The 27,199-nt window shown below is 40.8% G+C and overlaps 2 protein-coding genes across 3 annotated transcripts in view; both read left to right on the forward strand.

Moving 5' to 3' along the window:
* Positions 1–9,691, forward strand: part of LOC109871099 (zinc finger protein 385B-like) — a 154,909-nt gene extending 145,218 nt beyond the window's left edge. The window contains exons 5-9 of the mRNA XM_031806241.1: positions 381–579; positions 3,757–4,134; positions 4,506–4,690; positions 5,160–5,261; positions 5,526–9,691. Of these exons, the coding sequence (XP_031662101.1) occupies positions 381–579; positions 3,757–4,134; positions 4,506–4,690; positions 5,160–5,261; positions 5,526–5,759 (1,098 nt within the window). The 3' untranslated portion in view covers positions 5,760–9,691. The remainder of the gene's footprint in view (positions 1–380; positions 580–3,756; positions 4,135–4,505; positions 4,691–5,159; positions 5,262–5,525) is intronic.
* Positions 9,692–14,860: 5,169 nt separating this feature from the next.
* Positions 14,861–27,199, forward strand: part of LOC109870956 (SEC14 domain and spectrin repeat-containing protein 1) — a 51,346-nt gene continuing 39,007 nt past the window's right edge. Inside the window, exons 1-4 of one of the 2 annotated variants that reach the window (XM_020461681.2) lie at positions 14,861–15,128; positions 17,334–17,386; positions 17,539–17,616; positions 26,251–26,359. In XM_020461681.2, coding sequence (XP_020317270.1) covers positions 17,562–17,616; positions 26,251–26,359 — 164 coding nt within the window. In that variant the 5' untranslated portion in view covers positions 14,861–15,128; positions 17,334–17,386; positions 17,539–17,561. The remainder of the gene's footprint in view (positions 15,129–17,333; positions 17,387–17,538; positions 17,617–26,250; positions 26,360–27,199) is intronic. The other variant, XM_020461680.2, reaches the window with a different exon arrangement.

The following is a 27,199-nucleotide window of genomic DNA, read 5'->3' on the forward strand; positions in this document are numbered from 1 at the left end:
TAACATCCTGATCCAATCAAACATCTCTCTAATTTTCCCTCTGATTGGGCCTATCTATTGAAAGCTGTGATTGAAGTGTGTGTGTGTGTGTGTGTGTGTGTGTGTGTGTGTGTGTGTGTGTGTGTGTGTGTGTGTGTGTGTGTGTGTGTGTGTGTGTGTGTGTGTGTGTGTGTGTGTGTGTATGTGTGTATGTGTGTGTGTGTGTGTGTGTGTGTGTGTGTGTGTGTGTGTGTGTGTGTGTGTGTGTGTGTGTGTGTGTGTGTGTGTGTGTGTGTGTGTGTGTTTGTCCTATGTGATGCGATGTGATTGCAGTCCATGACTGAGACCTGTTGTGTGAGAAACGAGCCTGATTGCATGGTTCATTTGTTCTCCCTCTGCAGAGCCAAGCCGAGGCACACTACAAAGGCAGTAAACATGCCAAGAAGCTCAAAGCACAGGAGAACACCAAGAATAAGCCGCCTAAGAGTTCCCTTCCTCCTCCTCCATTTCCTCCTCCCCTGGACAGTACAAAGACAATCACCACCACAACCTCCACCACCTTGACCAGCAATGTCATGGGCAGCAACTCTGACCAACCAGGTATGTGGAAACTTTAGCTCTTGTGTGTCATCCATTCCTCTCCATGCTCTAGCCTTGAGTGTTATCTTGTGTCATTGCATGCTTTGTGCGGTATGTGTGTGTGTGTGTGTGTGTGTGTGTGTGTGTGTGTGTGTGTGTGTGCATGCACGTGTGTGCATGTGTGTACATGTGTGTACTGTATGTGTCTTTGGAATAAGTGTTTTTCTCATTAAATTAACTCTGACAAATGCCTTAACCAATTGAATGACTCATTAACAGGCATTAGTGTAACAAGTGCCATGCTCATTGCCATGCATTTCAACCAGTTTTGCTCACTGGGATAAAGTAGTTAAACCACATCCATTTTTTTTTTCATTTAATAATTACAAGTTTCTTTGTGGGAGTAGCCTATAGGGGAAAGACGATAATATCTAATATCTATCATGTATAGATGAATACCGTCGGAATAGACCACATGCATGTGTTACCAACCAAGGCAGAAAAGAAAGCTTCAAATCTAAACCAATATGTTTTAAAATGTACATTTGCACTAATTTCTGTTGGATCTTGATATTTTTTTAAGTCACACTGTCTGGCCTCACATCAGGGGAGAGCCCATTAGGAGCTATTTAGGATCCCCATTAGATGTTGCCAAGGCAGCATCTACTCTTCCTGGGGTCCAAACTGCAGGTAAGAGGGTTTCAGAATCTGCATCCCAAATGGAACCCTATTCCCTATATAGTGCACTACTATTGAGCAGGGCCCATATGACCCTGTTCAAAAGTAGTGGGATAGGGTACCATTTGGACCACAGACAGAAAGTCACTCCTTCAGAGATTAGGTTCAAGTTCTGTAATGATCCAGAGCCAGTGATACTACTCCTTAATATTCTGTGACTGTGTCCCAAATGGCACCCTATTCCCCGTTTAGTGCACTACTTATGACAAGAGCTCTATGTATTTTTTTATAGGGAATAGGGTGCCATGTGGGACATAGCCAGTGTCTTTTCACAGAGTCACATCCAATGACTGTTAGTCGGAGTCACAGACTGCCTAGCTGGATGTTTGGTATTTTTCAGACATTCCTGAACCTGTGACCAGAAACAAGCTACATACTATAGGCAGGACCAAAACAAGTGATCTAATGATTCTGTCTCTTCCCAGCAAAATCAGCAGAGCTGGGATGGTTGTGTCCCCCATATACATAACATACTATTGATTGCAAGAATGTTGTGTAATAATTTAAATTGAAAAATGAAGGTTTGAATCATGTGTTGTTTTGTCTATCAGTTCATTTTCAATTTTTTTATTTCACCTTTATTTAACCAGGTAGACTAGTTGAGAACAAGTTCTCATTTACAACTGCAACCTGGCCAAGATAAAGCAAAGCAGTGTGACACAGACAACAACACAGAGTTACACATGGAACAACATGGAGTAAACAATAAACAAGCCAATAGCACAATAAACAAGTCAATGACACAGTAAAAAAAATTAAGTCTCTATACAGTGTGTGCAAAAGGCATGAGGAGGTTGGCAATAAATAGACCATAGTAGTGAAGAATTACAATTTAGCAGATTAACACTGGAGTGATAAATGAGCAGATGATGATGTGCAAGTAGAGATACTGGTGTGCAAAAGAGCAGAAAAGTAAATAAAAACAGTATGGGGATGAGGTAGATTGGGTGGGCTATTTACAGATGGACTATGTACAGCTGCAGCGATCATAAACCATGTGCCAATCTAATTTTTGGTCCTTAAATGTAACTGGTATACTTTTATGTATTCATTTTCTTACCAATTTTTGTGTTTAATGAATGAATGTGTTGCTTTGGGATGCTAATATAATTAATCCTTGCTAGCTACTGCTCTATTGACCCGGTTGGTGTAGATACACATTGCCACCCAAATGTATTTAATAACCTTATCTTAGGAAATGTTATGTTAACTTTACAAACTGTCTTCAAAGAGTACATAGAAGAGTTTTTGTGAAAATCAGAGTTAATGAAGCAAGGTTTAATGAAGACTTTCAAATGCTAGTTTAGACCAAATATAGATGTCAACGCCGTGTGTATAGGTGGCAGGGAAGTCAGGCGCTCCAAAATGGAGTGTAAATGGAGTATTTTAATAAATGTCCACAGAACATGCTCCATAACACTAAAACGTACAAACATGAAAAAACATGGGTACGAGGACCCGTCGCGCACCAAACACAACAACTAAACAACACTGACAATAAAACAATTTCTGACAAAGACATGAGGGGAAACAGAGGGTTAAATACACAACAGGTAATGAATGGGATTGAAAACAGGTGTGTGGGAAGACAAGACAAAACCAATGGAAAATGAAAAATGGATCAATGATGGCTAGAAGACTGGTGACATCGAACGCCGAGCACCGCCCGAACAAGGAGAGGCAACGACTTCGGCAGAAGTCGTGACAATAGACCAGTGTAGTGGCGTGTAGCTTGTAGATGTCATAGAGCCTGCTGGTATAATTGGTGTAAAGAGAGCACTATTCTCTGAAGAGAATACTACACAACTTTCTGAGAGGATCACAAATGCAAAATTACATTCATGGAAAAAGCTACAGTGCGTTCCTAATGCAGGGCGTTGTTGTGTGTGAGAAAGGGTGGAAGGAAAGGACGGGTGGAGGGATGGTGTGGGACTGTGGGTGTGAGCAAGAGTTCAGGCACCTTACCTTGTGGCAATGTCCTCCATAGTGTTCTGGTACAGTACATGGTTCTGAGTGGGTGGAGGGACAGGGCGTCTCAGTGTCACAATAGAGGGGACAATAGTTTGACAACTAGGCTCTGTAACATTGACAGAGGGCCATATTGAAGCACACACATATGCACGCACGCACACACACACACACACACACACACACACACACACACACACACACACACACACACACGCACACACACACACACACACACACACACACACACACACAAGAGAGAGAGAGATAAAGATACAGAAAACACCACTGGCCAATAGCTCGATCCTGCTACTGCTACTCAACTGATCCCCCAGGGATCAAACTCTTACGCAACACATCAAAATAAAAATATAAGGGAATGTGTCACCAAAAGTTGTAATATTGTTAACGCTCCGAGACTAACTGTCAGATGTTGTGTCTCTCTCTTTTTCCCTCTCCCTCTCTCCCTCCCTCTTTCTTTCTTGATCTCAGAACAAGTCGCAGTGCCTCCTAGCACGGCAGATAAAACCTTGGCTTCTCCAAATTCTTTCGTCCCCGTCATCTCCACCTCCTCCTCCCTGGCAGCTTTAACAGCCATGGCCGTCCCCAGTCCCTGTAATCCCGTCCTATGTGATCCCACGCCTGCCAGCCCCCCATCAGCTACACAAGTACAACTACAGGGGCCTGTTATGAAGAGCAGTGGCAGCATCAGCACCAAGCCTGTGCTCACGGCCCCCAACACTGCCGCTGCTACAGCAACTCAGCCCACGCCAGAGTCGGAGGAGGAGGAAAAAGCCAAAAAGCTCCTGTACTGTTCGCTTTGCAAAGTGGCCGTCAACTCTCTATCACAGCTGGAGGCCCACAACACAGGTGTGTTCCAGCATCTGTTTCTGTTTGCTCGACCGCCGTGTTAACGTTAGTGTTACTCCTCCCGAGGAGTGCGTGTGTGTGTTGGGAGGGGGAGGGGGGCTTGCATATGGGCTCAATATGTCAGATGTTTGTTAGCTAACATTGACACGTATGGCTGTTATGTAGTTATAGTGAAGTCAGACGTAATACCCAGGTCAGAGAAACACTATTGGATCTCAAACTGACCAATGAACATTTTGGATGGGAAAACAAAATCTGTTCTACTTTTAAACCAAACAAATTAAATAGTGTTCTTTTTATGTTTTATTTATGGTATTTTCCATGTGCAATATATTTAATTATGTTTTTGCCCTTTCTTCTCTCCCCTGAAGGTTCGAAACACAAAACTATGCTTGAGGCGAGGAACGGCGCAGGCCCAATTAAGGCCTATCCCAGACCGGGCTCAAAGCTCAAAGTCCAGGCCACCACCGTGCTGAAAGGCTCCGGACTGCAGAACAAGACATTCTATTGTGAGATCTGTGACGTCCACGTCAACTCAGAAATACAGCTCAAACAGGTACACCATAGGGTCTTGTCACAGGCCTTTCAAGACCCTTGGGTTTTTACCTCTCTTTAATTTTCTTGTGCACAAATGAATAAATAAATCTTAGCTGATCAGCAGCCAGCGCGCATGCAAGATTTGTGAGATTTCCTGGTGCCAATATTAGGTCAATCACAATACAGTATGGTCAGAGGGGGAATTGGGGAAAACACATTCTAGGAAATGACTTATTTCAAATCCTTGAATTCACCTCTAAATATATTTTTTTTACATGTCAAATTGATTTCACTTTGGGAACTCAAGTATGCAGTGCTTGTTGTCTTGTTACAGCTTGAGGGGACCTTACAGGCTTTTTATAATTGGCTCACCAAAATGCATGTCCCATATGGCACCCTATACCCTTTATAGTGCACCACCTTTGATCAGGGCCCATAAGGATTCACACACAGTTACGTCACTGACCTTTTTTGTTGTATTTTGTCAGCACATCTCCAGCAGAAGGCACAAGGACAGAGTGGCTGGGAAACCGATGAAACCCAAATACAGCCCTTACAACAAACAACAACGCAGCTCCACAGTCCTAGCCGTATGTATCATATATGTTCCTAATCAAAGCCCCTCAAGAAAAGTTGATTCGACTTCAGGGATGAATTGTTAATACATTTATTGGCAGTTTCTTAAAAAAGCGTTTAGGAATATTGATGCATCAGTGGGCTAAAAGAGGGGCCTTTATGCTCATTGAAAATAATGGCTTGTTTTTGTAGCTAATTGCATTATCAATAGATTTGCTTTCTCATTTAACTCCTCTCCTCTCCCATCCTATCCTATCCTATCCTCTTCTCTCCTTCAGGCAAAGCTGGCTCTTCAGAAGGACCTGGTGAAGCCTATCTCCCCTGCTGCTTTCCTCTCCAACCCCTTCTGCCCCACCACTGTCCCCTCTATCACCTTGCACCCGCGGCCCAACTCCTCTATCTTTCAGACTGCTGGCCTCCCAGGCTCTATGGGCTCCATGGGCTCCTTCCTCCGGGCTGCTCCAGGGCCCATCCGGCCCACCACCGGCTCTATACTCTTCGCCCCATACTGATTCCTGGATCGTGACACCAGGGTCGTGTTCAGTAGGCAGAGAATGAAAGAAAATGGCAGAAACTGAGTGAATCAGGGTGGTACTATCTGAGCTCGTCCACTAATTAATGCTTGTTTTTGTCTCCCGTTTTCCCTACGGTGTGCCCTAATGGACACAACCCTGTGTATCGGTATGAGCCAGGGAGCCAGAGGTACAGTAACACAAAGGGGAACATGACATGAGTAGACAAACAGGTCTCCTCTGACCACGTGGAACAGTGAGTGGATGACATCCTACTACAGACAGTACCTCCCCGGTGCACTGAACTGAGAGGACTACTACACTGCGAAGCTTGAACGAACAACAGTGTATTTATTTGATTGAACTTGCCTGTCTGCGTGCGTTGCCCTGAAGCATGAAGAACAGAGGTATAGTGGGCTCGCTAAGACCACTGAGGGTCTAAGTATTGGGATCTTGTGGAATAATAAAGAGCATCAAACAGCTTCCTGAATGACTTGAATTACCATAGTCTTCCTATTTGATTAAAATAATGGACAGCTCTAGCTACATGCGTATGACAGTGTTCATCATAACAGCCCCCAGACAGAAGCACAGTCATACCCTATTCACACTATAGGGCCAACCTGAACAGCACTGGGCTGGCTTGGATATTTTCTTCTCACATTGTCCTTTCCAGTACGGTTTAAGCAACTAAGGTGGATGTGCAAACAGGTCAGAGCAGTTCAGCGTGGCTCTGCTTGGTCTAGACCAGTAGTGTGAAAAACGGTATCATTGCACTTTTACAGTTGTTGCTTGATGTCATGAGTCATGGACTGTACGTTAATACAGTAATGCAGTTTTGGCCACGGTTCTGTCCTGGATTGTGAAAAAAAAAGAAGCTGAATCTCTGTTATGATCGTCAAATAGTCTGGCTTCAACTTACAGTAGATATTCATAGTAATTGTTTAGTAACAGTGTTCTCAGTTCCTCCACTTTAGAGAGAGAAACCATTCTCTTGGTTTTTCAGTAAGAGCCAAATGTTAACTTGAGATGGATTCAGGTCAATGGGAGACTTCAAGTCTGTTAAAGAAAATGTTAGTTAAAGCTCAAACACACCGGTAGGATTGTCAAACGTTTGCCTGCCGACAGTACTTAACACCTCGGAACAGAGTGTCGGCAGTGAATATCTTTAGTGTTAACACAGCAAAGACCTTGAAGTCGTCAGCCACTCAGCCTTGATAAAATACTCCAAACCAGAAGGTGGCAGTAGCATTGTTTGGCAATACATGTCCGTGTGCGTTCCTTATGGTCTAGATTCCAATGTTAGCTGCAGTGCTAATGTTGCTATATTGTAGAAAGCCCTTGTTGATACTAGCCAGATGGCCACAGCTAGATAACTACCTAGCAAGATGACGAAGAAACCATTTCATTTACTCACCATAATCACATACTGTAGGGTGTCCAATCAAAACGCATCTTTTGACCAATGGGTAAAATAATATGTTAATTATTTATACAAACCCCAACAACAACAAAAATGGTCTAAACCTCATGTCTCTATCATAATCTGTTCAAAGCTTATTGGAGATTTTATCCTTGTAGGATGGATAAAATTAGGCTGACTAAATCAATGGAGGCCAGAGAAAAAAATAGGTAAAAAATCTGGAAAATAGCATTGCATCATCTAGGCTGGATGCTGTGCGAGAATTAAGGCTACATAACAGGCTTACCATTAAACTCGTCATCTTCCTTTTAAAATCCAGATGACATAATACAATATAGAGGTAAGATAAATATACATTTTGAAACTTGACAAGTAGTATTTTCATATTTTAGTAAACACTGTTCATATAAATGCAAAGTTCCTATTCTTTTCAAAGACTTCTCAAATTAACAAGCGTATGTCAACATTATTACTCTGTGACATGTCAACAGAGCACTGAGTGTACTGCAAGCTCTTTATTTTCAAAGCCTTTTACATTTAATTCAGCACTTGGAAGACAACCACAAATACACTTTAAAATTCTCAAAAGTTTCAGCAGAGCTCAGTGCTCATTAACAGTTGTATTAGGTTAAGAAATCTGACTTTTTGGATACAATGTTAATGATACAGTATGCTTGAAAAAGACCCCACTGAATGATTCAGAACATGAAGAATCATATTTGTCTTGATAAAATGCATTTTATAACATAAGTGAAACGTCATCACCAAAGTGCAATTTGCCCAATGTGGGTGGACACCCTACATACAGCCAGTGCCAGCTCATAGCCAAAAGTTTAGCTAGCTAGCTAACGTTAGCATAGCTAGCACACTAGCTAAGGACACCGCACTAACTCCGCAGCTAACACAGGCAGCTGTTTCATGGAAACTAGCTAATTCATTGTGATTTAATTATAATGTCGTAACGATGTACGCTGAGAGTCAGGAAGCAAGTTCAGGCAGTGAATATATTTAATAAATAAACAAACATGAACAAAACAAGAAACACTAACAGTGCACCGACATGAAACAGAAACAATAATGCCTGGGGAAGGAACCAAAGGGAGTGGCATAAATAGGGCAGGTATTCAAGGAGGTGAGTCCAGGTGAGTGTCAATAAGCGCTGGTGCGCGTGACTATGGTGACAGGTGTGCGTAATACTCAGCAGTCTGGTGACCTAGACGTGACAAATGTCAATACTAGATAAAGTGGTTAGCTAGCTTCCAATAATTATTTAGTGTTGTATGCATTGTGTCTGTACACTTACCTAGCTACCATTCCATAGCCTACATTGTATATGAAGTGTGACTGGCTCATCTGTGGATATACGGAGAAAATGTTGTCACTTGTTGTCACTCCTGTTGATTTTCCCAAATGGGTGTTCGTGCTCTCTGATTGGCTCAAAGTAAATTTGTTGGCACTGATGAGCATCGCGATTCTACATGTAGAAATGGTAAGTTTGTCACTACTGGATCGGCACGCAGCAGGTACCTCTTTTGTTCTAGCAAGACAAGGAACGGCCTCCCACTGTCATAAGTACCTATTGGCAGTCTATCGGCAGTGAGATTCTCAGTGTTTTTTAAGTGTGCAGATCTCAAGTCAGGACTTGACCCTTAAAGTACATTGTTCCTACTGTAAATTATTAATCATCAGTCAATCATTTCTTAGAGAAATAGTAGAATCTATTAGTTTTCATCACTTGTAATGAGTGAATTCAGGAAGTACAGATGTTTGACCAGTTTCTCAAAACAGGAAAATAATCTGTCAGCAACCGGACATGTCATTTATTGTGTGGATTATAATTAATGGACATTTTAGCCGGAGTTGATAAAAAAAAATGTGTTAGGCCAAATAAAGTCTGACATTTTTAAGTTGAAATAACTAACCCTTGAAGGCTGTAGTTTAAAAGATTTCCTGCAACAACAGGGTGATCAAATTAAAATCCTACATCTGTAAACTTCAGTTTATTTCAGTTCATTAATTGACTGAATTTAAATGGAATTGACACGAACCCTGTTTGTATCACCCTTTCCAAGTTGCAATACTAGTTGTACAGTATGTTACGGAGGGGGACAGACAGACGAGGTATTTGTATTTTTAAGTTGGAAAAAAAGCTATCCACTCCAACATGACAGAAAATACAAGATACATTGAACTTGAAATGTACCCCTTCAAAAAAATGTATATATTTGGATGATTTGCCCATATTACAATTTTATTTTCCATAACTGAAAATTAATTGTAATTATTGAATTAATTAATTGAATATAGTTTATAAAGGAGACCTGATGTATAGATTGTCAATTAAAGGGATGTTCATTGAAAGAGATATAAGATCTTCATATCATCATATACTCTGTGTGACATGTACAGTATTTATTTTCACATTATGTTTATTGATGCAATTGATGCAATCAATTTGTTTGTTTGTTTGTTAAACATTTTATTTGTTTTTATTAAATACCTAAACGTATCACTCGTATTTTTAAGGACCGACGCTGGCGTAGAGAAGCTGGTACGGGGAGTTAAAATTTTAATCGGAACAGCGTCAGCACGCGAGTATACATATGGACATATGACAATCAATGCTGAAGCAGGGAACAGAGCGGGGTAACAGACAAATATAGGGGAGGTAATGACAGGTGATTGAGTCCAGGTGAGTCCAATGCGCCTGATGACAGGGGAAAGCAGGTGTGCGTAATGCTGGGGAACCTGGCGCCTAGAAAGAGCAGAAGCAGGCTTGACAGTATTGAGTTATTCCTTGATAGTATAAGAAGACTGATTACTTAATTTGTCAACGTTTAAAGTATTATGAATATTATAAAGAACATTTCTTAATTAACACATTTTAGGTTCTAATGTCTCCTGCTAAACTAATATGTTAAGATAGTGGAAGATATCATATGCTGATTATGCATATTTTAAACGATTTCATATGCAACTGAAAATATTACTCTTAATTTACATTACCAACTTTTTAGGTTCTTCTCCTTCTTCTCATTAAGATTTGTGCAGCATAATCCATCATGTCCTTTTGATAAAAAAATATAAATGATTAATTTATATACATATTCAAATTAATATTCAGCATATAAATATGATCTAATATGAGTCATATGAGGTTATCTCATCTGGAACATATTGTGTACTATGCCAGAAACAGCATATGTCCAGCTACAGTACATTTGCCTAGTTTAGAAGTTGCTTTACTCTGGCAATAAACAACACTATCTAACCTGTTCATCTGTGTTACGACATCACTCAATATATACAGTACCAGTCAAAAGTTTGGACACACCTCATTCCAGGGTTTATCTTTATTTTTACTACTTTCTACATTGTAGAATAATAGTGAATACATCAAAACTATGAAATTAACACATGGAATCATCTAGTAACCAAAAAGTGTTTAATATGTTATATTTTAGATTCTTCAAAGTAGCCACCCTTGCCTTGATGACAGCTTTGTACACTCTTGGCATTCTCTCAACCAGCTTCACCTGGAATGCTTTTCCAACAGTTTAAGGAGTTCCCACATATGCTGAGCACTTGTTGGCTGATTTTCCTTCACTCTGCAGTCCAGCTCATCCCAAACCATCTCAATTGGGTTGAGGTCGGGTGATTGTGGAGGCCAGGTCATCTGATGCAGGAGTCCATCACTCTCCTTCTTGGTCAAATAGCCCTTACACACCCCAGAGTTGTGTTGGGTCATTGTGCTGTTTAAAAACAACTGATAGTCCCACTAAGCGCAAACCAGATGGGATGACGTATCGCTGCAGAATGCTGTGGTAGCCATGCTGGTTAAGTGTGCCTTGAATTCTAAATAAATCACTGAGTGTCACCAGCAAAGCAACTCCCACACCATCACCTCCTCCTCTGTGTTTCATGGTGGGAACCACACATGCGGTGATCATCCATTCACCTACTCTGCGTCTCACAAGGACAAGGTGGTTGGAACCAAAAATCTCACATTTGGACTCATCAGACCTAAGGACAGATTTCCACTAGTCTAATGTCCATTGCTCGTGTTTCTTGGCCCAAGCAAGTCTGTTCTTATTATTGGTGTCCTTTAGTAGGGGTTTCTTTGCAGCAATTCAACTATGATGGCCTGATTAACACAGTCTCCTCTGAACAGTTGATTTTGAGTTTTGTCTGTTACTTGAACTCTCGGAAGCATTTATTTAGGCTGCAATCTGAGGTGTAGTTAACTCTAGTGAACGTATCCTATGCAGCAGAGGTAACTCTGGGTCTTCCTTTCCTGTGGCGGTCCTCATAAGAGCCAGTTTCATCATAGCGCTTGATGATTTCTGAGACTGCGCTTGAAGAAATGTTCCACATTGACAGACCTTCATGTCTTAAAGTAATGATGGACTGTCATTTCTCTTTGCTTATTTGAGCTGTTCTTGCCATAATATGGACTTGGTCTTTTACCAAATTGGGTTATCTTATGTATACCACCCCTTGTCACAACACAACTGAATGGCTGCTTTGCTGGTGACACTGTCTCTGATTTATTTAGGTATACTCATTCCATGGTTTTTCTTTAAATTTGACTATTTTCTACAATAGTGAAGATATCAAAACTATGAAATAACACATATATAATCACCAAAAAAGTATTAAACAAATCAAAATTTATTTTATATTTGAGATTCTTCAAGTAGCCACCCTTTGCTTTGATGACAGCTTTGCACACTATTGGCATTCTCTCAACCAGCTTCATGAGGTAGTCACCTGGAATGCATTTAAATTAACAGGTGTGTCTTGTTAAAAGTTAATTTGTGGAATGTATTTCCTTCTCAATGCGATTGAGCCAAACAGTTGTGTTGTTACAAGGTAGGGTGGTATATACAGTGCCTTGCGAAAGTATTTGCCCCCCTTGAACTTTGCGACCTTTTGCCACATTTCAGTCTTCAAACATAAAGATATAAAACTGTATTTTTTGGTGAAGAATCAACAACAAGTGGAACACAATCATGAAGTGGAACGACATTTATTGGATATTTCAAACTTTTTTAACAAATCAAAAACTGAAAAATTGGGCGTGGTATGTCCTTATTTGGTTGGTTATTCTGTCACGTTCGTCGTAACGATGAGACCAAGGCGCAACGATAAACAGCTGCCTCTGATTGGGAACCAATTCAGGCCACCATAGACCTACATTTACCTAGTCAAACCAAAACCCCCCAAAAAACCCTAGACAAGGAAAAACACACATACCAACCTCGTCACACCCTGACCTAACCAAAATAACTAAGGTCAGGGTGTGACAATTAGAAGTGAAATAATCTGTCTGTAAACAATTGTTGGGAAAATGACTTGTGTCATGCACCAAGTAGATGTCCTAACCGACTTGCCAAAACTATAGTTTGTTAGTGGTTGAAAAACAAGTTTTAATGACTCCAACCTACGTGTATGTAAACCTCCGACTTCAACTGTAGATTGGATAGAGATCCCAATATCTGTAATTATGATACATGTATAGGGACTGTACCTACTTTATCAAAAGATTCATTTTCTTGACAGTGCATATTTAGTCACTTCGCCTAATCCAGTGATATACTGTATAATCCTGGCTTTCTGTTCAGTGCAGAAATGTTGTATAAAGCCTTCTTTTTGCTTGGCAGGTATTACTCATATGTGTTGTGCCTATTGCCTCCTCTGATATAACTAAGTAACTCCAAGTACTTCGCGCTGTCTGATCTCAAAGCCAACACACCTCCACATTTAACATTCTGAGTCGATGTCAGGTTTAAACATACAGCCAACACAACTTCATCTAAGACTCTTTCAGTTTTAGCTAAACATACAGCCCACACAACTTCATCTTACATTCTATCTGTTTGGTCGATAGGGAGATAGGCAGCAATTACAGTACGAATAGGTCTACATCCACACAATCATTGCAGACTGCCCAGCATCTCATCATTACCACTGAACACAATGGTACTTTCTACAAAGTAGTTTCTTTACCAAAATCAGCCAGTCATATTTTGCACGTGGCCTTTTTTATCAATTTGACATGGAATACTAAGTCATCGTATAGATATGGATGTACAATGGACACAAATATAAATGTTTTTTTGTCCCATGTTTCATGAGCTGAAAGTAAAGATCCCAGAAATGTTCCATATGCACAAAAACCTTATTTCTCTCAAATGTTGTGAACAAACAAGCATAAGCTACGGACAACGAATACAATTACATTTTATTGGAGGCAATATGAATGTACAGAGATGCCGTGATGAGATCCTTAGGACCATTGTTGTGCCATTCATCCACCGCCATCACCTCATGTTTGAGCATGATAATGCACAGCCCCATGTTGCAAGGATCTGTACACAATTCCTGGAAGCTGAAAATGTCCCAGTTCTTCCATGGCCTGCATACTCACCAGACACGTCACCCATTGAGCATGTTTGGGATGCTCTGGATCAACGTATTCAACAGAGTGTTCCAGTTCCCACCAATATCTAGAAACTTTGCACAGCCATTGTAAATGATTGGGACAACATTCCACAGGCCATAATCAACAGCCTGATCAACTCTATGCGAAGGAGATGTGTTGCACTGCATGATGCAAAGGGTGGTCAGCTTTTTTTTAAGGTATCTGTGACCAACAGATGCATATCTGTATTCCAGTCATGTGAAATCCATAGATTAAGGCCTAATTAATTAATTTAAATGGACTGATTTCCTTATATGAACTGTAACTCAGTAAAATCTTTTAAATTGTTGCATGCTGCTTTTATATTTTTGTTCAGTGCAATATTTAAATCACGAATGCAGTTTTATGTAAATTAGCTAATTAGGGTCAGAATGACAGTCAACATGTTGTATGCTGCATCATATAAAAACATGCCTGCCCTGAATCAGAACTGCTGAATTCATGCATGTGAGCAGGGAACATTTTATCACAGCTTTGAATAGAAAGGCAGAGACATCTAGTGGTTCTTCAGAGACACAATAATCCTAAATACGTTGCACAACTCATTACTATAGAAAACACATATTAAACATGTAATGAATTTAAATTAAGGGACCATATACAAAGTCTATTGTTGGAAATTGGTTTGATTGTTGACTTGGGAGGAAATTTTCAAAACATAAATGTTCAGCATTTATCAGAGAACATACTTATTTGTGTTTCTTATCTTCATCAGTTGCATCTAAATAACAAATACACAATTACACATGAATGAACACATTAATAATAATTATTATAATAGTGACTATAATTACCTTGCCTACTGTTTATTACAGCTGTATAAACCATCCACAAACGTATAAGCCTAGTTAACAGTTTATAAACTATTTATATACCATTTTACGGTAGCGCTGTCTCTAAAATAATACTAAAATGTTTATAAAGATGCTATAATGTTTATAAAGCTTTATAAAACATATCATATAAAAAAATGTATGTAATCTTCACCTTTTTAAACAATAAAATGTTTTGCCCTCACTGTCATTATATATGATAATAAAAAGTTATGTTTTATAAATAATACATTCTGACAGTTTCCATATTTTTCATTTGAATGGAAAACGTCTCATTGAATCCGTTTCTACCGGGCAGAGAGAGCACTAAGTATTGTTCGTTTGGGAGTGGCCTCTGTAGTAAAAGTCCAGCCCCCTGAAAACAAACCATATTTCAATAGCAAATCCAGTGTCGATATGGCTGAGGTGTAACTTTTGAGGATACAATTTTTAGAACGGCGTCTAAAGCCTTGAAAGATGCGATCACATAGATGTGTTCGCGTAGGCTAACCGTCCAAAAAATCAGTGGAACTCGGTCAGATATACATTGCGATTTTTCACTAGAAACAGCTGCCTACTGCTGCACCTCCTACAAACTACATTGATTCAACATCGTATAACGGTACACACTTCGTCCTGTTTCGTCTGAGGTAAGAATGAAATCGTCCCTTCGGTCGTTACAATGCAACATTATCAAGGATTATAATGGGAACACGGTTAGAGCGGGATTCAATGTCATTGTGTCTGCAATAGCCTACTCTAATGCAACAGTGTTTTATTGCTTCTGTTGGTTGTGTCGCCACTAGCCAGTTGTTGGGGGAAAACCTCGTGCTACCGCCACAGTTATACAAACGCTGCTTCTTATTCAGCACGGGTGAGCAAATGTGTAGCTATATCATCATACATTTCATACATCATGAAGAGGGTCTAACAAGATAGAATGTACGAAACGAGCTCGAGCGATGAACAGGCCATGGAGGTGGGTCCTTCGATTTCAGGGCTTTTGTCTCGTGGCTATAGCTGTGTGCCTGGTTATAAAACCATTCTACAATGATCTGCCAACAGATAAGGATAGCCTAATATCGAAACTTGCAATTTAACCTAAATGTAAGAAAGTGTATGTCTGTTTATTCTCAACCATGCCTATTATTGCCTACCCTCATAAACGCCCCTTTCATACCTAGCCAATGCGTCGTGGCCATTGGTAATGTCATTGAAAATGTCATCATTATCGAATTACTGAAGCCAACCTTTGAAAGCAAGGACAACTATTATCAATGCTCATTCAAATTGACAATATTATGCCTTTTATTAAAATAAGTAGCATTGTTCTTGTCATCAAATACAGCCTCCACATATGAGTAACTATTTATTCTAGGAGTATGAGAATATGAGTGAGATTATCCAGTGGCTATTTACCAGTGGTGGAAAAAGTACTCAATTGTCATACTTAGTAAGGATACCTTAATAGAAATGGACTCAAGTGAAAGTGACAGTCAGCCAGTAAAAAACGACTTGAGTAAAAGTCTAAAAGTATTTGGTTTTAAATCTACTTAAGTATCAAAAGTAAATGGAATTGCTAAAATGAATTAAAAAAGTAAAAGTATAAATAATTTCAAATTCCTTATATTAAGCAAACCAGACTACACATTTTTCACATTAAATTAAGGGATAACCAGGGGCACACTGCAACACCCAGATATAATTGACAAACAAAGCATTTGTGTTTAGTGAGTCCGCCAGACCAGAGGCAGTAGGGATGACCAGGTATGCTCTCTTGATAAGTGTGTGAATTGGACCACCTGTCAACATGTAATGAGTACTTTTGGGTGTTGGGGAAAATGTATGGATTTAAAAGTAGATTATTTTCCTTAGGAATGTAGTAAAGTAAAAGTTGCCAAACATATAAACAGTATAAAGAAGTACTGATACCCCCAAAAACTACTTAAGTAGTACTTTAAAGTATTTTTATCTAAATACTTTACACCACTGCTAATTACAGTAGCCTCTGGCAGTCAACACACTTTACACATCATGCACATATTTGATCTAGATATAATAGCTCAAAGACACTAACTTTACAGGAAAACAAGCAAACCCAACTTTCTCTAATAATATATGACACAAGGACAAGGCTATTTCATTATTAATGGTTATAGTGGTTTGATAACTGTATTCTGGATGAACCCAAAATTACACTATGCTACATGTAAGTTAGAGAGAAGAAGGTACAGTAAAACAGGTCTTCATCCCAAATGGTACCCTATTCCCTATGTAGTGCACTACTTTTGACCAGGGCCCATGACCAGGCCATTTGGCATGTAATCTATGATAATATGCCAGTGGGTGGCTCAGTACTGTGCAGTAAGTCAGAGTTTGCTGCATTTCAATCTACTAATGGGTTTCAAATGTTTCCCGACACTGATTTGGCCAGCAACCATGTAAATCTATCATTCTGCAGTCTTTGGGATAAAAACAGATTTGACTGAAAGGATATGATGATGTACTGCAGTGGTTTGAGTATCATTCAGTTAAGACAAGACATGTTAATGATAACAGCCCAGATGGGTAATCCTCCCACTGCTTGTTTGGCAGAATCATGTAAGTTTATTAGTGTATTTGAAGCTAATGGAATACAATAGAACAGAACAGTTACACTTCCTTCTTCATACTTCATAACTTGATACTGTAGCCTACCTAAGTGCCTGGAGATTGTTTTGTTCTCACAAAGTAATAAGGTATGTCTTGATTCCACGTTTGGGGATGATTCGTTTGTCAACATGATTGTCAATATTGAGCTAGTTGTTACTTATCTATAGTGTTGACTTGTTCTCATCTCTTTGTTCTCATTACAGAACATGTGCCCAGAAGGAAAAGTTTGAAGGAGGTACCTGTGATTTCCAGGAAGGTAAAGCATCTAGGCTTTTCATTGTATAATTTGGCGTTTCATTGACAAAGTGATCACAGTTCTAAATGCTATGTTGTATGTGTGCGCGTGTGTGAGTGATCATGTCATTATCATGTCACCTACTTTGCTATACCTACATCTTTACTTTTCAGACTGAAGGGTGGAACTTGCCAGGATGGATGCCACCAACATACTGCCCATTCTGAAGAAACGCCTAGCCTTCTTGTCAGGTAATAACATGCTCCAATCAGTCAAAAATGTTTGCGGTGAGTACAGTGGTGAGAGTGAGCATTATCAAATAAATAAAAGGCAGGCAGAGTTGACAAAAAAAGACACTTCAAGATATGCAGGCTCATATAAATCCCAGGATTGTCAAGCTTTATGTGTACCACACATCTAACTCTCACTTTCATCAATTTGTTTAATCATCATAGTTGTACTAGGAGTGTAGAAGCTGGTCCTTGGTGGTCTGATAAATACCCCCCTCTACTCTTGCTGCTGGCAGGCAGTGTGTTGTGATGAAGGTGAATGATAATGGCCTGTTGTTCTGCCCTGCCTGCTGCTGCCCGGATTAGGTTTCTCATCATGTTGATGACTCTGATTTGAAGGTCACAGCATCAGGACTGCATCAGAGAGGGACTCTCCAGAGATGCTGAGTGTTCAGAATACTGTTGAAGGTCTCACTGACTTACCAGGCGCTAGATAAACAACAAAACGAAGGCTTGTGGCATTAGAATAGAATATATCTTTATTCTACTTGTGACACTGAAAGTATAATGAAAGCTAATAGTTCAGTTCACAAATATTGACAATATAGAATTTGTTTTGATGGTAATAGCTGTTATTATCTTGTTTGCTACTAAGATAACAATGTCTTGGATTGAGCTGCTGTACGTTATATACTTCACACTGATTTTCTTAGCGAGTAAATGGGGTTTCTCTTGAGATTGAGTTTCTAATTTTGGCAAAATAATAGTTTAGACATAAATGTTTGAATACTTCAACATTTGCCAGTGAGTGTTAAATTAAGACTTCTGCTAGTTTAAAATGGTTTTGTTGTTATTTCCAGACTGGAAAAAGTCTCAAACAGACGCATAATTGTTTCAGGAAAATCACAACACTCAATCACGTGGTTTCCTGTGTTTAGAGTCTTACACACATAAAAGAAAAACAATGAACAGAGCTGCTGCTTTTCATTCAGGGAAATGTAGTGACAAGGTTACTGCCTGACTCACTCTGGCTTGACAGAAGACTAACTTTGATGAGTAGTTGCTTTTACTTCTTTAGTCATCAAGTGTACGTACATGACTATACCACTGACTGACTCACACTGGCTTGATAGAAGACTAACTTTGACAAAGAGCTATTGCTTTTACGTCACTGACTCATAGTGGACACTAAACTAACTTTGATGAGAACAAGAGTTGTTGCTTTTACCATTTTAGCCTTGACATGTGGCACTAGTCAGTCTGTTGGTTCATCCCCCTCATAATTATACAGATATGTTATGAGAAATGAGAGCGTTTTATGAGCCTTTTTGTTAGTTTTGGTGTTCAGCAGGATGTTTTTTGGCTGTTCGCGCTCACACAGTTTTTCTTGAGGCATGTCATAGTTCGGTAGCTGTAGGGGTGGGAACTATGGACGGGATTCTTCAATGAAGTGTTTTCTGTCATTCAACGAGAGAGATTCGAGGGCTCAGCAGCAACGAGACCCTACTGTCTGCAGTGCACTACTAGTTTCCATGCACATTCTTTCACTTGAAAAGTACTACACCCAACATCTTAGCTAGATGTAAAATTAAGGGACTAAGCTATATGTAAAATTGAGGGACTAAGACCTGCAAAAACGTCAAATTCATAACAGATTTCTAGATTTATGTTAGATTCATTTGTCACATATGTCGATTAGAACAGGTGTAGACCTCACAGTGAAATGCTTACTTACAAGCCCTTAACCAACAATGCAGTTTTAAGAAAAATACCTCAAATAAATTAAGAAATAAAAGTAACAAATAATTAAAGAGCAGCAGTAAAATAACAACAGCACGGCTATATACAGGGGGTACTGGTACAGAGTCAGTGTACAGAGTCAATGGGCACCGGTTAGTCAAGGTAATTGAGGTAGTATGTACATGTAGGTAGAGTTATAAAGTGACTATGCATAGATAATAACAGAGAGTAGCAGCAGCGTTAAAAGGGGGGGGCAATGCAAGTAGTCTGGGTAGCCATTTGATTAGATGTCCAGGAGTCTTATGGCTTGGGGGTAGAAGCTGTTTAGAAGCCTCTTGTACCTAGACTTGGCGCTCAGGTTGCCATGCGGTAGCAGAGAGAACAGTCTATGACTAGGGTGGCTGGAGTCTTTGACAATTTTTAGGGACTTCTGACACTGCCTGGTATAGAGATCCTGGGTGGCAGGAAGCTTGGCCCCGGTGATGTATTGGGCCGTACGCACTATCCTCTGTAGTGCCTTGCGGTCAGAGGCCGAGCAGTTGCCATACCAGGCAGTGAGATGCAACCCGTCAGGATGCTCTCAATGGTGCAGCTGTAGAACCTTTTGAGGATCTGAGGACCCATGACAAATCTTTTCAGTCTCCTGAGAGGGAATAGGTTTTGTTGTGCCCTCTTTATGACTGTCTTGGTGTGCTTGGACCATGTTAGTTTGTTGGTGATGTGGACGCTAAGGAACTTGAAGCTCTCAACCTGCTCCACTCTAGCCCCGTCGATGAGAATGAGGGCGTGCTCAGGCCTCCTTTTCCAAGAAGGACAAACAACTGTAATCAGTGTTTCCCATTTCGACTCTCCAAAAAATATGATGAAAAAAAAAAAACGATATACAGTACAGTGGCAAGAAAAAGTATGTGGAATTACCTGGATTTCTGCATAAATTGGTCATAACATGTGATCTGATCTTCATCTAAGACACAACAATATACAAACACAGTGTGCTTAAACTATTGAATACATCATTTAAACTTTCACAGTGTAGGTTGGAAAAAGTATTTGAACCCCTAGGCTAATGACTTCTCCAAAAGGAGTCAGCTAAACTGGAGTCCAATCAATGAGATGAGATTGGAGATGCCTTTCCCTATAAAAAAACAGTCACAAATTTTGAGATTGCTATTCACAAGAAGCATTGCCTGATGTGAACTATGCCTCGAACAAAAAAATGAATTCCCAAGTTTATCAAGACATTTTGCAGGAGAATGTGTCCGCCAATTGAAGCTCATCAGAACTTGGGTGATGCAACAGGACAACAACCCAAAACACATATATAAATTTGCAACATAATTATTTCAACAGAAAAAAAATATGCCTTCTGGAGTGGCCCAGTCAGAGTCCTGACCTCAACCCGATTGCGATGCTGTGGAATGACCTCAAAAGAGTGGTTCACACCAGACATCCAAAGAATATTGCTGAACTGAAACAGTTTTGTAAAGAGGAATGGTCCAAAATTCCTCCTAACCGTTGTGTAGGTCTGATCCGCAACTACATAAAACGTTTGGTTGAGGTTATTGCTGCCAAAGGAGGGTCAACCAGTTATTAAACCCAAGGGTTCACATACTTTTGCCACCCTGGACTGTGAATGTTGACATGGTGTGTTCAGTAAAGACATGAAAACATATAATTGTTTGTGTGTTATTAGTTTAAGTAGACTGTATTTGCAAATTGTTGTGACTTAGATGAAGGTCAGATCAAATCTATGCAGAAATCCAGGTAATTCAAAAGGGTTCACATACTTTTTCTTGCCACTGTGTATATATATATATATATATATATACATACAGTACCAGTCGAAGGTTTGGACACACCTACTCATTCCAGGGTTTTCTTTATTTTTACTATTTTCTACATTGTAGAATAATTGTGAAGACATCGAAACTATGAAATAACACACATGGAATAATCTAGTAAGCAATAAAGTGTTAAACAAATCAAAATATATTTTATATTTGAGATTCTTCAAAGTAGCCACCCTGTGCCTTGATGACAACTTTGCACACTCTTGACATTCTCTCAACCAGCTTCATGAGGTGGCCACCTGGAATGCATTTCAATTAACAGGTGTGCCTGGTTAATTATGGAATTTCTTTCCTTCATAAATGCATTTGAGCCAATCAGTTGTGTTATGACAAGGTAGAGGCGGTATTAGGGCTGGGCGATATGACAGATTATCACGATATCTTTATATTTTTTCATTCGATAACGATAATTATCACGATATTAATAAAAATAATGTTTAAAAGGTGCATATCTGCTTGAGACTCAAGAATGCCTAATGCCTGAACAAACCACTAGGCAGGTAGCCTAGAGGTTAGAGCATTGGGCCAGTAACCAGCAGGTAGCCTAGTGGTTAGAGCGTTGGGCCAGTAACCAGCAGTTAGGCTAGTGGTTAGAGTGTCGGGTCAGAAACCGAAAGGTTGCTAAATCGAATTTAAAAATGTATTTGATTTCACCTATATTTAACCAGGTAGGCCAGTTGAGAACAAGTTCTCATTTACAACTGCGACCTGGCCAAGATAAAGCACAGCAGTGAAACACAAATAACAACACAGAGTTACCCATGGAATAAACAAACATACAGTCAATAACACAATAGAAAAAAATATATATACAGTGTGTGCAAATGAGGTAAGATTAGGGAGGTAAAGCAATAAATAGGCCATAGTGGCGAAGTAATTACAATTTAGCAAATAAACACTGGAGTGATAGATGTGCAGAAGATGAATGTGCTAGTAGAGATACTGGGGTGCAAAGTAGCAAAAAAAACTATATGGGGATGAGGTAGTTGGATGGGCTATTTACAGATGGGCTATGTACAGGTGCAATGATCTGTGAGCTGCTCTGACAGCTGATGCTTAAAGTTAGTGAGGGAGATATGAGTCTCCAGCTTCAGTGATTTTTGCAATTCATTCCAGTCATTGGTAGCAGAGAACTGGAATAGTGTTGGAGGCTATTTTGTAAATGACATCGCCGAAGTCAAGGATCGGTAGGATAGTCAGTTTTACGGGGGTATGTTTGGCAGCATGAGTGAAGGATGCTTTGTTGCGAAATAGGAAGCTGATTCTAGATGTAATTTTGGATTGGAGATGTTTAATGTGAGTCTGGAAGGAGAGTTTACAGTTTAACCAGACACCTAGGTATTTGTAGTTGTCCACATATTCTAAGTCAGAACCGTCCAGAGTAGTGATGCTAGTCAGAAGGGTGGGTGCGGGCAGCGGACGGTTGAAGAGCATGCATTTAGTTTTACTAGCATTTAAGAACAGCTGGAGGCTACGGAAGGGGTGTTGTAATGCAGTACGCCACAGGATGTTTTTGTGCTGGTCAAATGCAGTCAGGTCTGGAGTGAACCAAGGGCTATATCTGTTCCTGGTTTTAAATTTTTTGATTGGGGAATGCTTATTTAAGATGGTGAGGAAAGCACTTTTAAAGAATAACCAGGCATCCTCTACTGACGGAACTAGGTCAATATCCTTCCAGGATACCCAGTCCAGGTCGATTAGACAGGCCTGCTCGCTAAAGTGATTTAGGGAGCGTTTGACTGTGATGAGGTGTGGTCGTTTGACCGCAGACCCATTACGGATGCAGGCAATGAGGCAGTGATCGCTGAGATCCTGGTTGTGTGAGATTGAGGGCATCTAGTTTAGATTGTAGAACGGCCAGGGTGTTAAGCATGTCCCAGTTTAGGTCACCTAACAGTACGAGCTCTGAAGATAGATGGGGGGCAATCAATTCACATATGGTGTCCAGGGCACAGCTAGGGGCAGAAGGGGGTCTATAACAAGTGGCAACTGTGAAATAATTGTTTCTGGAAAGGTGGATTTTTAGAAGTAGAAGCTCGAATTGTTTGGGCACAGACCTGGATAGTATGACAGAACTCTGCAGGCTATCTCTGCAGTAGATTGCAACTCCGCCCCCTTTGGCAGTTCTATCTTATCGGAAAATGTTATAGTTAGGGATGGACATTTCAGGATTTTTGGTGGCCTTCCTAAGTCAGGATTCAGACACGGCTAGGACATCTGGTTTGGCAGAGTGTGCTAAAGCAGTGAATAAAACAAACTTAGGGAGAAGGTTTCTAATGTTAACGTGCATGAAACCATGGTTTTTACGGTTACAAGGTTTTTACGGTTACAAATGAGAGTGCCTGGGGAATGGGAGTGGAGCAAGGCGCTGCAGGGCCTGGATTAACCTCTACATCACCAGAGGAACAGAGGAGGCGTAGGATAAGGGTATGGCTAAAGACTATAAGAGCTGGTCGTCTAGTGCGTTCGGAACAGAGAGTAAAAGGAGTAGGTTTCTGGAGCTGAAGGATAGATTGAAGGCATAATGTACAGACAAGGGTATTGTAGGATGTGAATACAGTGGAGGTAAACCTAGGCATTGAGTGACGATGAGAGAGGTTTTGTCTCTAGAGACATAATTTAGACCAGGTGAGGTCACCGCATGTGTGGGAGGTTCCGACAGCTAGTGGGCCGGGGCTAGCAGAAGGGCCTTAGGGGGCGTCGCGATGGAAGAAGTCTGTTGTAGCCCCCTCGGGCGGTTACGTCGGTTCACCAGTCGTGTTGGATCGACAGGGCTCCGTGTAGGCAGTAAATGGGTCCAGGCCAATTGGCAAAATAGGTATTGTAGCCCAAGAAATTGGCTGATGGTCCTCTTCAGCTAACAGTACAATATGCTCTAGACGGCTAGCGGGCTGCGGCTAGCAGGCTAGCAGATGGGCCTTCAGGGGACGTCGTGACGGAGGAGCCTGTTGAAACCCCTCGGGTGGATTACGTCGGTAGACCACTCGTAATGGATCAGCGGGGCTCCGTGTCGGCAGTAAAAGGGGTCAAGGCCAATTGGCAAAATATGTTTTGTAGCCCAAGGTGTGGCTGATGGACGGTGTTGGTGTTGACTGCTTCGGGCAAACATCCTTAGATTGGCTGTTGATTGAGGGGCATTTAACAATACCATGGTGCAAACTCAAACTTCATCCATGTTCCAAAGAGTGATTTTGCTTCAGATGTTGAAAAAGGTTTGTCATATTATCAAACTTAGCCACCTGTCTACGGAACAATTTGCACCGAACATTGCTCTGCTCTTGGTCGGACTTCAAAAAGCCAAACCACTTCCAAATTACTGAAACAGTTTAACCCTTTTTATCAATAATATATTCTCTGTCTCCATGGCTATCACTGCCACTGTTTTCACCCACATCACTCATTTTACGTTGTTAATCGTGGCTACTCCATCACTTGAGGTGCTAAGTGGTTTTTAGTGGACGTATACCTCTCCACGTACATATTGTCACTGTTTGGACTATTTTGCTATCACAGACTGGAACATGTTCCGGGATTCTTCTAATGGCATTGAGGAGTACACCACATCAGTCACTGGCTTTATCAATAAGTGCTTTGAGGACGTGGTCCCCACAGTGACTGTACATACATACCCCAACCAGAAGTCATAGATTACAGGCAACATCCACACTGAGCTAAAGGGTAGAGCTGCCGCTTTCAAGATCTAGGACTCTAACCCGGAAGCTTACAAGAAATCCTGCTATGCCCTGCGTCGAACCATCAAACAGGCAAAGTGTCAATACAGGGCTAAGATTGAATCATACTACACCGGCTCTGACGCTCGTCTTATGTGGCAGGGCTTGCAAACTATTACAGACTACAAAGGGAAGCACAGCTGCGAGCTGCCCAGTGACACGAGCCTACCAGACAAGCTAAATCACTTCTTTGCTCGCTTCGAGGCAAGCAACACTGAGGCATGCATGAGAGCATCAGCTGTTCTGGATGACTGTGTGATCACGCTCTCCGTAGCCAACGTGAGTAAGACCTTTAAACAGGTCAACATACACAAGGCTGCGGGGCCAGACAGATTACCAGGGCGTGTGCTCCGGGCATGTGCTGACCAACTGGTAGGTGTCTACACTGACATTTTCAACATGTCCCTGATTGAGTTTGTAATACCAACATGTTTCAAGCAGACCACCATAGTCCCTGTGCCCAAGATCACAAAGACAAACTGCTTTAATGACTACAGACCCGTAGCACTCACATCCGTAGCCATGAAGTGCTTTGAAAGGTTGGTAATGGCTCACATCAACACCATTATCCCAGAAACCCTAGAAAAACTCAATTTGCATACCGCCCAAACAGATCCACAGATAATGCAATCTCTATTGCACTCCACACTGCCCTTTCCCACCTGGACAAAAGGAACACTTATATGAGATTGCTATTCATTGACTAAAATGTCATGGCATTTGGTGCCCATAGATTTTGTTATAATGTTTGAGTCACTTAGAAGCATAAGAACACGGCATAAGCCATTGCAAAATATCTAGAATTGCTGGAAACAACAAACTTTTGTCTCTGCGGCCAAGAGGTCCTCAACATTTTTGGATCGGAGTCAAAAGTAGTGCACAAATAGGGCACCATTTGGGATACACCCAGAGGCAGAGCTTCCACCATCATTGCAGCTATCCTTGGCGTTTACAAGACGTTACTCCTCCTTCAATAGTTGATTCTTGGCAGACCGTACTTTGAATACTTGGTTCTGCCTGACCTTCTCCAAACCTGCCGTTATATGACTGTTATTTTACATGCAATTTTTAGTGTGCATTCTCTGAAGATTCATTGTTAATGACTCGTACAATTAATCCATGTAGATACCTTAGAATTAGGATTAGAACTGTCTTGGAACCTCTGACCATGGCAATTTGACTGGTACACTAATGGGTACGCCCACTACGGTAGATACACCAGGTCTCTCTTGCAAAATAGATTTTATTTCAATGAGAAATACAATTATTTATATCAACTTTATTTCTGCATAAGGTGACTAAGAGTTTATTTTCTGGTTGTTTCACATTCACAGGAGGCAAGGACAGACGCAGTGGGCTGATCCTTACCATTCCACTATGTACAGAACAGACCAGTATGGAGGAGCTCAGCTCCACGTTGGATTACCTCCTTGGCATCCCCAGGTAAGATCCCATTACTGGCACACCCTGTATTATCACCATTGACTTATAATGTATACATCTAGACACATACACTGAGAGAACAAAATATTAGGTACACCTTCCTAATATTGAGTTGCACCCCCTTATTGCCCTCAGAACAGCCTCAATTTGTTGGGGCATGGACTCTACAAGGTGTTGAAAGCGTTTCACAGGGATGCTGGCCCATGTTGACTCCAATGCATCCCACAGTTGTGTCTAGTTGACTGGATGTCCTTTGGGTGGTGGACCATTCTTGATACACACGTGAAACTGCTGAGCATGAAAAACCCATCAGCGTTGCAGTTCTTGACACACTCAAACCGGTGTGCCTGGCACCTAACACTTAAATATTTTGTCCATTGAATGGCACACATACACAATACATGTCTCAATTGGCTCAAGGCTTAAAAATAAACCTGTCTCCTCTCCTTCATCTACACTGATTAGAGATGAATAAAAGAAGATTGTCTGTATATAAGGACACCTTGTGAGTTATGTCGCTCCTTAGTATTCCCGTAATCCTCTCCTCCACCCTCAGGGTGATAGCAAGAGGCTCAATAGCCATATCAAATAGGAAATGGGATAAACAGCAACCCTGCTGGCCCCCGTGTGGAGAGGGAAGTAGCTAGAGGTAACATTGTTGGTGCGAACAAAAGCCACTGTGGATAAGTACAAAATCTTAATCCAGGAAAGTAATGAGGGGTGTAGGGTATTTTATCTGTTCAAAGGGAAGAGAGACTGCAGAATCTTCAAACAACAACTTATAAGATTTGCAAAAATGGAGCAGTTAACTATGCACTTCAACAGTGCATAGTGAAGGAC

This window comes from Oncorhynchus kisutch, linkage group LG26 (genome assembly GCF_002021735.2).
Source record: "Oncorhynchus kisutch isolate 150728-3 linkage group LG26, Okis_V2, whole genome shotgun sequence".
Lineage (NCBI taxonomy): Eukaryota > Metazoa > Chordata > Actinopteri > Salmoniformes > Salmonidae > Oncorhynchus > Oncorhynchus kisutch.